The sequence below is a fragment of the Polyodon spathula genome, chromosome 11 (assembly GCF_017654505.1).
Source record: "Polyodon spathula isolate WHYD16114869_AA chromosome 11, ASM1765450v1, whole genome shotgun sequence".
NCBI classification, from domain to species: Eukaryota; Metazoa; Chordata; class Actinopteri; order Acipenseriformes; family Polyodontidae; genus Polyodon; species Polyodon spathula.
In genome coordinates this window covers 42,817,469-42,831,488 of record NC_054544.1, presented here as the reverse complement: position 1 = coordinate 42,831,488, position 14,020 = coordinate 42,817,469, and the positions used below count along the sequence as shown (strand labels likewise).

At 36.9% G+C, this 14,020-nt stretch overlaps 1 protein-coding gene across 1 annotated transcript; it reads left to right on the top strand.

Moving 5' to 3' along the window:
• Positions 1-1,122: 1,122 nt before the first annotated feature.
• Positions 1,123-13,776, top strand: LOC121322777 (uracil nucleotide/cysteinyl leukotriene receptor-like). The gene is made up of 3 exons (XM_041263069.1): positions 1,123-1,210; positions 2,405-2,511; positions 10,841-13,776. Exon 3 carries the CDS (start codon positions 10,850-10,852, stop codon positions 11,864-11,866), a length of 1,017 nt encoding a protein of 338 aa, XP_041119003.1. The 5' UTR covers positions 1,123-1,210; positions 2,405-2,511; positions 10,841-10,849; the 3' UTR covers positions 11,867-13,776.
• Positions 13,777-14,020: the final 244 nt, after the last annotated feature.

Sequence of the window (14,020 nt, the reverse complement as noted above, 5' to 3'; positions counted from 1 at the left end):
CAAACTGCTGGTTTAGAACAGAATACCAAATGGCACCAGTAGGCCTTAACTTTTAATAACAATCTTTGGATGCACAGAATCAAAAGACAGTATTGGGAAACACACGCATTTGCTTTCTATTCGTCAAAGTTATTATAAATGATATAAATTTGTCAGCACTAAATGTTTATCAGGATACCATTTACTCCCATCTCCGCCTTATTATGCGTTCCATTTAAAATGTTTACAACATAAAAACATTAACCTTAAGATAAAACTAAAATAACTATTAACTAACAACATAAAATGATCAATTTTTACAGTTTCCGTTGACTCTTTCGTGTCTTCTTCCTTTGTTTTTCTTTTCCAAGCAAGAAGTGTATTTTATCTGGACGTACTCCATAATGGTAAGGTTACAAAATGGATGACCTTCTGACCTCATACGTCAATTTGTATCTGAATGCTGTCAACAAGGAGAGGAATTCCCTCTTCCCAGTCTGAACAGATGGACAACCAGCCAGTAACAGCTAGTGCCTTGCATTTACATTTGCCTATTCTACCCTTTCCCCCAACACACATGCTAAGGCAGTCTGCAAACAACATACAAACACAAAAATGAACTGAGACATACAGTAGAATAAACAAACACAGTACAATGATGTGTACAAAGTCAGACATACACACAAAATATGTATGTTTGTTTTTGCCATTTGTCCTATGGCAGTTTGATATCAGAGGAGATCCTTTTGAGTTGAGTATAAGACCACATATACAGCACAAACACATGCACATGAGTTCTTCTAAAAAGTCATTTTCTAAAATCATATTTAAACATACATTAAGTATACATTGTATAGTATTAATCACTGGTTTTAATCAAATCTTTTTGTACTAATATATTTTTCATTATTTTTATAAAGACTTTAAATCAGTTTGAAAAGTATTAATGCATTTGCTTTGTCCTGTTTTTTGAGCTACATTTTAATGGTAGAGATCTTGTTTTTTCTAAATGTCTTGTCTTTTTCTACCATTCCAGCTTGCACTGGATTAGTGGAACGTATGTTCTGATTAATCATTTTAAAGTCAAGATTAAAACCCCTACTTTCAGAAGACCTACATTGATTGTGGCTGTGTCTTTACCAGGTGAATCGCTTGGGGTTCCCACATGGATCATCTGAAACTAGCCGAGAGAGCAGTCTTTGCAATATCATATTGCAAGACAAAGGGAAAGGTGGGGTTGCTCATGATGCTTTACAAAAAGTAGCTTACTTTCAATTGAATCTATTCTTCCATCTTACTATCTGACAGAAGCTGCAAGAACTGCTACTGTTTTGCTTTTTTACTTAAGTAATGCCTTATATGAAACAGAAAAAGAAGGAATTCAGTACAAGTGAAAGTACAGTAGCTTCTGAGAATACAATACATAAAAATTAATTCTTGTTCTGATTATGTTACCACATAATCTACTGGAGATTCTACCAACCACAACCGTAAATCAATGGAAACAAGAATTTGTATTTCTATACATCATTTATATTTTAAGCTCTACAGATGAACCCCTGTGAGACACTGGAGGGTCTCATTCCGAACACTGAATCATGTTTGAATCAACCTTGAGACTGGGCTTGGGGAGAGAATGGGCTGATGTGTAGACTGTACAGCTGTGATCTGCTGGATGAAAGAAATGTTATTTTCTCTTGCTCGTTTTCCAACCCGTCTGCCTTGTCAAAATAGAGATGATTATTCAGGTCCGAAACATCAGGCCTCCTGTTGGGAGGCTAGTAACAGAAGCCTTGTTTTCTCTTTCAGTTTCCCTCCCTTCTTATCTTTGTCGAGTACAGGAGGCTCCTCAGATTAAACCTTCTACAAAGAATGATGTCCTTACCCTCATTCATAACCCTCCCCATTAACAACACAAGCTGCCCTCTATATATTGATATGGACAAAAAAGAAATCATCATAGAGGCATTTGGAATTAAGCTAGGCCTCGTTGCCATGGGGCCCGGGATCCCTGCTCATCGCTATGGAGAATCATTCTTTTTCAAAATAAAACAAACCCCTTCTCTTAACTCAGACCATTGTCCCGTAGACTGAACGGATAGAATGGAACACAAGTGGTCCTCAGAGCAGAGAGGGAGGAATATAACTGAGGTCAAGGTTCAACACCGAGCGCCCCCCCTCCTCTCCATGTCAATCAAATTAGAGAGACAACAAAAAGTAGATTCAGAGAGCTGTGGTTCTCCAGACAGTTCCTTTTTATACATTAAGCCAACAATATTTTGCTAATGTGCTGATAGGTGGATATGGTCTTATAAAACTGATGCAGCCTACATTTATTTCCCACTCTTCTCTCTCACACACACACACACACACACACACACACACACACACACACACTCAGAGCTGCTTTGTCTTATCTTCACAGGCAGCTGTTGTCAGATCACTGCCAGAACTAACGGTCTGACGGACACTCACACATCGGGCAGGAACTTTCTATCATCACAGCAACCCAAGAGGGCAGCTTCCCTACAGGTAAGAGCCCTATTGGTCAGTTAAGTGTTCAGTGACAGGGTTTTGATCTTTAGACACAAATGCAGGTACTTTTGTAACACGGTGTAACATGTGACACTAAACTGTAGCAAAAGTGGATGCTTTTCACTGGAATATTCTACATGAAACATGTGTTGTGTAAAATGGGTCAACTGGATTCACCAGCATGCTAATGTTTGTGGACTGGTATTACCAACAAGTTAGTTTGCAACTGTTTTATATTGTGTTCTTTTTGGGTGCAGCAGGACTACTTCCTGAGGAATTGCATTGTATCAGTTTGGGGGTCAAGCATTTTAACGTGGGGCACTTTGGTTTATCTTAGCAGCTGGGATACAAGAGTTCCTACTTTATTCCTTTATGGAACAAACATACATTTTTAATATATGGTAGAAAAGTATGATCCTTATACTTTTCATATATAGAAATTGTCCCCTTTTTATGTATTTAAAATATATGGGATATATTTAAAATATATTTAAAAATAATAAATATACCTAATGTCTGATGAAAATTTATATGGTGCACGTAGAGTATATATATATATATATATATATATATATATATATATATATATATATATATATATATATATATATACATATATGGACCTAACATCTGATTATATATTATAATATAATAGTATATATATATATATATAGCTATATGAATATATATATATATATATCTATATATATATTATATATACATATATAGGGATATATTTTTAATATATAAAAGGGGCCAGTTTCTATATGTGAATAATATAAGGATCATACTTCTATGCCATATATTAATTTATTTTATTTTTTCCAAAAGGGTTATTTCAACACAGAACTAGATATTCACTAGACATTTAATCCAGCAAGAGCAAAGTTTACCACTTTTTTTAAAAGAAAAAAGTAGTTTTGCAGCGCAATATTGAGAATTACACTTTAGTAAATGTGATTGCAACTTGCTGTGCCTCCTTACTGTTTAAACTGTTTAGCATATGTGTCATACATGTCAGGATACAGCCTTTCAGATTTTGCTCATGACAGCACCAGCATGGCTTTCTCGCCGTATTTAAGATTTGAATTGTTTTTACATTCCTTTACGCCTGGCAAGGCTCACAGATGTTTGGCAATTCTGGTGGTTTACATGCTAGGACTGTGCATGCTTTTGTCACACCTCAGATTGTATTTTTGCATTTATTTTGTATTTATTTAAACAGGGAATACACATATATGTGTATATATTGAAACAGAGATAACAAAGTGTTACTAGCTTAGTGTAAAGCAAATTTACAGCTAGCCCCTATAGCACAGCGATACAATTTAAACAGATATTTATTTACCAAAATCAGCCTGTTATCCAAGTCCCCACATAAATCCTTGTACAATAAACAACTAAAAATATATACAAAAATAAAGAGGTCATATAGATCATTAAAAATGTGCCCATAATCAAGAAACTACCTTACAGTTAGTGTACAAAGACCACCGATTATCATTAATTAGGCTAATCCATTAAATACGTCCAATCTATTGATACTGTTCAAAAAGTGCTAATTGCCAGTAATGAATCTATTATACAGGCATACCAACAAACAAGTGTGACAGCCACTTGTGAAATATACAAAATCAAATGCATCACGTCTTTATACTAGATGTTGTTCTGCTTTATGCTTGATTACATCCCAAAGCAATTTCATATGCAGTTCATTCTTAATCCTTTGTTGATGGATCAAATAAAGAAAATAATATCGCGCCATGCATTTGCTGTGCCCTTATTCGATTCACTAACATAAGAACTGTTTGTAAAGTCTTTACTAAGTTTAACAGGCACAAGCCAGAGTTGCTTCTGTGAGTGATTGTGTGGGAAACACAGCTGATGCCTGGGGCTGTCAAGGCTATGTTAGCTTGAATTAGCTTCCTATGTGTGTCAGGATATTGGCACTGGGGACTGATGCCCCTGTCAAGTTAATCCTCTTTAGCCCTGAAGTTCAAACCTAAACCTTATTCTACCCAGTACCATATGAGCACACTGTGAAACAGGCTAGATTCTTAAAGATTTGTACTCCTATATAATCATCATTATTATTAGGACACTTTTATTCTAAAAGGAAAAAAAAAAAAAAACACCAATTACTTGCCTCAAACTGATAACGAGCAATTTTCTGGCTATTTACAAACACTTGACATGAGTTGTTTGTTTCTTCTTTACTTTATTGCTTGTGCTTTTCCTGTCTAAAAAATGGATCAACCAACGATATGTATGGAAAAGTCTGTAGTGTATGTTCTGGTTTTGTGGTGTAGATTGTACCTGGCTGGAAACATGGATTCAGAGGAGCCACAGTAGATCCTGGCTGAAAAAGTTACCGAGAGGATGGGTACAAACAGAGTGCATGATATATAACCAGACGGTCACAAGTCCTTTGACAAAGTGCTGCATTAAACTAATCCTTCAGATCAAATCAATAGAAATACAAAGTAGCACATGTATGTGGATCCATAACTAGTTAGAGAGCGCTTGTAAGGAATGTATCTTCTAGTTGGGACAGGAGGGATTAGTGCTGGGACCCCCAATCTTTTACAGAGTGATGAGTGTAAGGAATGGATCACCAAGCTGCGTTATTCCTGATGAATCATTGAGAGCCTTTAAATTGAATAGCCAACGTTCTGGGATCAGAAATACTGGATGCATTTTATGTTCTTCCAGTTATGCACTTGTGACATGCAGTAGCAGCAAAACTAAAACATTTTACCATAATTACAAAACACGCAGTATTGTCAATTAACTGATTATAACATGGGTTGGATACATTAAAAACAAAAACTTTTATTGGCTGAAAAAAGTCATATGACCATGCCATAACAATGGTCTTACCACATGCCATGACATCTGTGGGCTCATTAGTGTGCTTCTTATAACGAAGTGAGCAGTTTTGTTCAGGTTGACTGATATGAATGACATTCTTCATGCCTGCCTGCCTGCCTGTCTGAGTTCAGCTGATGCACTGAGACTGGGGAAGTTAAATTACTCTTGAGAAGAACAGGCAGCATGTTTGGAGGAAGAGCGCAATTATTGTACTTAAGTGTATATAGAACATGTAAGTGTAAGAGGTTCAATTTCTTCTTAAACATAATTCCACTTCTTCAGGTAAAGTTAATCAAAAATAGTTTATTTAGGAATCAAAATACAAGCATGAACAAAGCAAATTAAATAATAAATTCTTGCAGACCACCATGTGTAGTCTCTAAAGACAAAGTATAGGAACATGGTCGTGAGTTATTGCTTACATTTCTTCATGGTTGTTAAACCGCATCAGTTTTCACTGAACATTGCACCACTACTAGAACACACTCTACATGGGACTAAGCATTACAAATAAGCTTGCCAAGCTGTTACAGGTCTGCTAGATGTGTAATTATTTACACAACTGTTTCTTCACTGCCCTGTAATTGTGGAAACAGATAGTTTGCCAAAATATGCAGAAAATAAAACAAAAGTCATGTTTTGAATAAAAAGAGGTGTAATGCCTGTATTGGCTGGGGAGTAAACCCTATGAGCTGAAGTCAATCAATTACCTAAAAAACATTAAATCACTTAGACCCTGTGTAATAGCAAACCAGCATCATAGAAATTTAAAGATGAACTGTATAACTTGATAATAAATTATATGTGGTGGCGGGCAGCCACTTTTTATCCCTGCCACTGCTGTTGTGAAATTTGAATAAAGTGTGTTTGGGGGATAATATATCTTATTCACTGGCCCATAAGTATCAACCACCATATATGTATTCATTGTTACACATTTGAACAAAATCTTTAATATTTTAAAATAGTTCATTTTATTATTAATTATTACGATAACTGTTTTGGGTTCTCGAGCATTATTCCCACAGTCCTTTGCTTCAATAGGCTGCTAGTAGTAAGAAAGTATAATAAGAGGAACATTGTGCACCCAACCCTACATAATAAGGGTGTCATTCTTTCAAGGGTGTTTGGGGACATATAAATCACAAGAGCACTAGCTCGAGTCCTTAATCAGTGTCACTAGAATCTGATTATGAACTGCAGCCTTATACCGTACATACAGTGTTGGTGTATTTTATCTGTTATAATGCATGGTAACATAATAATAAAAAACATCTTGTAAAACTGGTAATGCTTAACAATTAAGCAAAAGAACAAGTGTTAAGAATGACATTTTAAAAATGTACTTGCGTTATTCTATTCTTCCACAGATGTCTTCCTCAGATCACACTTTCAATCCACTGTTGAGTGTTCTGTTAGTAACATTGCTCTGTTGTGTGCATGTACTGGTTCTTTTAATAAGCTTGTTATCGTCTTCAGAAACAAGTATGGTTGGCTGTTGTGTGATCTCTTTGTCCACAGGTATTTCTGTGAATGAGTGTATGATGCCTCAATCAGTGTTAAGTAAAGAACTCCTTCACTTCCTCTTCCCTTCTGTACCCAGATGGTTCCAATGGGGAATCACTTCACCTTCATTGAGTGCACATGACTGCTCAAGTTAATATGTAAAATGAGGCTGATCCTTTTAAACTCTGCCAATCCCGGCTCTGCATTTGAGTCCATTTTTATAGCAATTTTCTTTATCTGGCAACTTTGAGCAATTTGGTTAAATTTTCTTAACACATTTTGTAACATTTAACAAGTTGCTGCAGCAGTTTAGAGAAAAAAAAAAAGCTGGCTGGTGTTTTACAGCCTTAAGGGAACACTAGAGCAGCTAGATTGTCTTCCCCTCCTTTAGAGCTGGGCAAAATATCTTTAAATTCTGACATATCAATCACTGCAGTCAAGTCTGAATTTCAGAATGTACTGAAAATGGCAGGTTTCCATGACGTTTATCAAATAATAATATTCTGTTCTGTTTTATGAAAACTGTATTTATATCAATTTTGAAGTAAGAATGAATTTTCAGGGGAAAAAAAAAACAACACATTTTTTAGAATCATAATTCTGGTGTGCGTGTAACTGCACAGAAACTTCAGAAGTTGGTTCTCATTTTGAACCTGGTTTCTGATTAAATACAGCTCTGCACCTCCCTGCTGGTGGATTTTTAAAAGTGGGCGCAATGAGCACAGTGTTTAACAAGTGCTTATCAGAGCAAGGCAATACTTGACAGAGGAAACAGCTTCAACAAGACCTTGTGTTTGGACAAGTTGTAGTATGCAATAATGTTGATAAGTGGGTTAGTATATGTTCCTTGGGGGGGAAACACAGCTGGTTCATTAAGCAGTGAGCATTTTTAGATCTACCATTGCTTCAATCATAAATAAAACCCTGTTTGTCTTTGTTGCTGACCTTGTCTGTACGGTGTCCCAGATTAATTGCTGAGTCCCCAGGAGGGCCCCCCTCCCTCGGAAAAATAACTGTTCAATAACCCCATCTAAAACAAATCACTCTTATAAAATACTTTTCATAATGAAATTAAAATTCAATAACCCTGTCCCCTCCCAGAGCGAATGTGGTAAAGGTTAATCTTTTTTAAGGAGGGACTCACACCAGAACATGTTTATACCTCCTCTGTGTGCCCAGCTGCATCACTTTATTGCCAACTGTGCTGAATAGCAACATGCTTGAGAAACAGCAACTCCCCTGACTTTAATGCGCCCCATTCCTTAGCAATCACTTTGATGTACAGTATTGTGGAATAAGACCCTTTTTTTTTCCTGAAACTCCAGCAACGCTAAATGAAAACATCAGAGTTTAAACATCTAACTTTTCCTTGAATGAATCTGGCAGGATATAAACATTGTGCTGCTGCTTCCCCTGTGAACCCTGCCTTCTCTTTTTGGTCCTGTAATGGGAGAAGCTACAGTGGATCGCTGGGAATGCACAGATGTTGGGAGTGCAATTGCACTGACTAACCACACTCAAATCTCTTCCACATTGCAAAGTAGTTCAGTCTGGACTTTAGCTCATACTCAAAGTGGTATTGAATAAGTGTTGGTTTGGTAGGCATTACAGTAACAGTTTTGGGCATACTTTATTCTTAATCCCTAACTGGTAGACTGCATGTGGGTACTGTTTTACAAAGCAAAAATGTTGATATTGGATAAGAACAATCTTTATCTATTCAATTGGAATCTGAGTTACATTAAAGGCCCAAGAACCAAAGCTTTAAAAACAGCATTCATTAGCATAAGAACTTTCTAGTGAATCCCTCATAATTTTTTTTTCTGTAATAGTTTTGAGCTATCCTGTTACACAGCATCATCAAATAAATAGGCCATCTCTCTCTCTCTCTCTCTCTCTCTCTCTCTCTCTCTCTCTCTCTCTCTCTCTCTCTCTCATAAGCCCTGCCATAAAATGTTTGTTTTTGTATGTTGAGGACAAGGGAGGTGCCATCCGCCACGTTATTGTTTTGTTTTTATTTTGTATTTATTTAGAACAGGGTCTCCCCCTCCGCCCCTGTCTCTCATTTGTGTTTGTTTTGTATTTATGTTTTTTGATTTATTTGTTATTATATTGGACGAGTTCTTTCGCAAAATTGGACATATGAACGAAAGGGAAATACCCAGTTCATCTCAAAAATGCGCATGCAGATAGGTCATTACCATCCAGCTGACCTCTGAGATGCTCCTGATTTACACTTGCAGACCCACGTTTCATTGAGCTCAGTGGTTCTTGCTAATTCTGCATTTCTGTCATTTGCTAATCTTAAAAAAGAGTGCGTCTCCAGGCAGAATGCATCTATTTTCTGAAACAGGTTGTGTGTACAGTACTATAGTGACTACATTTTCCTTACAGGGAGAGGAAAGCAAACAGTTCTGTTCAAGGAGTGTATCGCTAGAATTTTTTTTTTTTTTTGTATGTATGTATGTATGTATGTGTGGCAAAGCGCCCACCCCTTGTGTATTTATTTGTGTATGTCTTCTTCTTCTTCTTCTTCTTCTTCTTCTTCTTCTTCTTCTTCTTCTTCTTCTTCTTCTTCTTATTATTATTATTATTATATTGTCTTTTTATGCAGGCTGATGAAGCTGTCCATCTTATTTGCTGTTTGAGACCAATGAAAAAGCCGGTCTTATAATGTGTAGTCTGTGGGGATGGGGTTAAACCCCCTTCCCTAGTAGAACCCTTGTGGGAATATGGCTGGAGCCTTGAGGTAATTATTGTATTAAATTAGGTAATTAAGGCTGCAGCCACAGAATATAAAAAGACGCACTCCAGGCTTATTGAGAGAGAGTATCAGAGGCGAAACATGACTCTAAATGAATAGAAAAAACAATTGCTATATCAAAAATATACTTGTTTGAAAGTGTTTGTGTTTATTTTACTTTGGCCAGAGTGTCTTTTGCTTTGTTTTGTGTCTTCTTTTTGTTTAAACTGTTTATTTTCATTAATTATGAAATATGAGCACAGCAGCACTGTTTTGCCTTACAAAACCTTTTTTTGTTTCATTTCCTCGTCCTTGACATCACCACACCTGCGCACGGCAACCACTCTGCCACAGTCTGATATTCATGACGTACAGTAATTGAGATGGTTTAACAATGGTAATGAACATGAATACATAGTTGTAAATTAAAAAAGGGTGTTTAAAATATTAATGGTGCCTCTAGCAAAAACATTCCAATATAATGCATTTGCGTTGCAGGGAGTCTGAAAGAAAAAAAACAAAGGTTTTGTTGAAGTGAAATTATTGTAGCCATGAGAACGATCTGTTGACTGTTATGATCCCTTTGGCTGTGTGAAAGGGTTATGATGGTAATTGCAATTTCATGCTGTGTGAAAGAGTATTTTAAATACTTTTTTTAATATCTCTGAAACTGCTCAGTTGCGCATTTGTGTGTTAAAGGGGTATTGGACACATAACCAGGATTTCAAGCACCAGTCACACAATTCCCCCTTCAGCCAAATCCAGTCTACACTGTTCTGATGTGCGGCGCATTCACTTCATTGAAAACTACTCCGGCCCACATTCAAATGCACAGAGCCGAGCACTTCTCTCAGTAGTTTTTCCTTTATAACTTCAAACTAAATTGTGATATTACCATGGAATCAATGTTATTCCCATGGGTTAGTTGTTGATTAGGTTCTGGCAACTCTCAGATTTGGAACTTAGACTGTAACATATAAACAACAAATTAATAGTAGGATATTTCAACCATGTTTTTTTTTATGCTACATTGTACTGGATAAATAAGAGACAAGTGTGTTTTTGTTGAAAAGTTATCAACTTAATAATCAAGAACAAAAGTCTTTCTGAACACTACACCAGTAGAATTCTCATTGAAACAGAGCTGCCTTACATCCATTGTAATATAGTTCATTTTGTAATATACTTTCTTCCTTTGCATTCCAGCTGTAAAAAATGAACGCCTCATCGATGGAATCTGCATCTGTACTCTCCAACCAATCCAATGAGAGCTGCAGCAGGGAGCCAGCACTGGAGAACATCCTGTTTGCTGGCTTCTACCTTGTTGTTTTCCTATTGGCTCTGATTGGGAATGGGCTGGCTCTCTTGGTGTTTTCTCGGCAGCGAGGACCTGCGTCTCCTGCAAACGTCTTCCTGGTGCACTTGGCAGTGGCTGACCTCTGCTATGTGGCCATCCTGCCACTGCGGGCCACGTACCACTTAATGGGAGGCCACTGGCCATTCGGGGAAGTGTCTTGTCGGCTGGCAGGCTTCCTGTTTTATGTAAACATGTACGCCAGCCTTTACTTCCTGGCCTGTGTTGCAGGAGACCGGTACTTGGCTGTTGTACATGCTGTGCGCTCAATGAAGATTCGCTACGCACGTTATGCACATATGGCCAGTGCTGCACTCTGGGTCCTGGTTACTGTGTCAATGGTGCCTTTGCTTGTCACCCAGCAGACAGCACAGTTGGACAACACCACTATTTGCCTGCAGCTGTACCGTGAGAAGACCTCTCGCCGTGCCCTGGTCTCCCTTGCTGTGGCCTTCACCCCACCCTTCCTCACCACCCTTGCATGCTACCTGCTGATTGCCCGCAGCCTACAACAGGGAGTGCGCCTCGAATCAGAGCTTAAGACCAAGGCACTGCGCACCATTGGGCTGGTGCTGCTTATCTACCTGCTGTGCTTCCTGCCCTACCATGTCAGCCGTGCCACCTTCATCCTCTCCCACGGGCATCCCGGAGCCTCCTGCCAGGCCAGGAGAGGCCTGCTGCTGGGCAACAGGCTGACCTCCTCCCTGACCTGTCTTAATGGTGCCCTTGACCCACTGGTTTATCTCTTTGGTGCTGAGAAGTTCCGTGACAGTCTGAGAAGGCTTCTCTGTTTGGAAAAGGCTGGGCAGTCAGTGGCTTCCAATGGAGAAGGGAAGAGGACCCACGAGAGCTCATTGAGCGCTAGGTCTGAGTTTTGAAGAGAGGAGAGGCTTGTCCTCAACCCTAATGGAACAGCCATATTTTGAGGGTGTGCCAAATGTAAAGAATAATAATTGTATTGATGAAGTCAATAACTGTAGGCAGTTACCACTTAAAGCTACAGTAGTATGGTTCATTTCAGTTCTGTCTGTTTGCTTTCTGTTGTCTAACAATTACAAGTTACCAATTGATCCTCAGTCTTCCTAAGACAGTATGTGGATAGTAGCACTGAGGTGATATTAAAATGGCCATTTCAAATTGAGGGGAAAACAGGAAAAACACATAATTGGACACTTGTTTACACCTGTACAATAGCTTGGTCAGACTTACAGTATACAGCTATTCTAGAGTATGGTTATCCTGGACCCATTCCCTATTCTTACAGGACTGCTTTTGAATGAAACAAATCTTCATTTTATTTCTGATCATTTTCTTAATATATCGCAATATTTTTTTAATAAAAAAAAAAAAAAAAAATCTGAATGAGAACATTAATTTCCGATAAAAAAATAATAGGCTCTACTCATGAGTTGTTTAAATGTTTCTTTCAAAGTCTGTTTGAATGAATAAAATTAAGCTGGATATTTATGATATCATCTTTAGCACCATTTATTTATGATGAAATTAAACCATCAATAGATCACACCAGTTTTAGGAATATCACACTTGGTTTTAGTGCTAAAATATTTGAAAAACTCATGAACTAAAAGTTTGTGAAAAAAGCGCAATGTTGCCTTGATCCTAGAACCCTAGAATTGTGACCCTTAAGAACAGCTAAGCGCCTTCTCGCAAACCCACACTTAGGGCATCTCTAAAGACTTTGGATCTGCACAAATAGACGATTCCTGATATATTAAATTTGTCCAACATAAAATTGTCATCATAATGAACTGCAGCCCACATTCCTAGTCACACAAACAAGTACATTGTCTTGGGGTTCATAGTAGGCAAACGCAATACATTGTAATGAATGTAATGCAGTATTTGTGGTAGAATGTGATCAAATATTTTAAACATTGCTTTGATTATAATTCAATTATACATTTCCACTATCTGAATGTAAACTTGTGTCACTCTTTAAAATTCATTTAATTCCATTTAAAATAAACGTTCTTCAGTAAGCCTGTCTAAATACTATAGTATGCAATACTGTCATTACTGTAATGTTGTAAAATTCTGACATTTACTGCAACATCAAATAGTACAAGTAACAGCATTCACTGTACATGCAAATTGTATTGTACATGCAAATTGTATTATAACTTATTAAAAGATAAGTTATAATAAATAATCAGGCATATATGGTTATTTCTAGTTGTTTAAGTAATAAAGCTTGCCCCATTTTCTTTTATACCTTTGCTCCTTTTTAGATATCACATCTTTATATGGCTCGTCCCTTTACTTTACCTGGCATCTTTTTGTATAATACATCAAATATGTTTGGTCACATATTAATAAGAAAAAAATGAAAAATTAAACGGGTTGGTGTAAACTACTTCACACGGGTATCACATATGAGCCTTATTTTATAGTTAAAAAATGAATAAATATGCAGCTAGCATATATGGATTTAAGATGGCAGTAGGTATGTAGACTGGTGTTCTTTTTTAAGTCTTTAATTATTCAAAGGATGTACACTGTGTGAAAGTTCTGTTATTTACATTGATAATATATGTAAAATTCTAAAAAAAAAAGAGATGTGTTGTACTCTGAGTACAGGTAGCGAGAAAATAATGTTAATTATGTCAAGCCTTTGATTAAATTGTCCTATATTCACAGTGTTGTCCTCACTTTTCAAGTGCTGGATCCAAAAGTAGGTTTTCTTTTAGAAAAATACTGTAGTGTATGTAGGATTTAAACCCAAGATAACCAAAATTCTGTATCTTTCCATTATAGATTTTCAAGTGTTTTTTTTTTTTCTGTTTTTGATTGGTTTGCATTCTTTGGTGTTATTGCTTATATTATGACTTGATTGTTTTTTTTGTTGTTGTTTTTTTTTTAAATAAATAAAAAGTGAGATTTTAAAACTTTTTATTGAATGTATCTTTTCATTAATATAAAATATTCTCTTTAGTGGCCAAGTATTAGTTACATGGGGAATATCAGCTCCCTGCGGCCGACTTGCCTGTCGCAGGGATAATGCTCTTTTACTG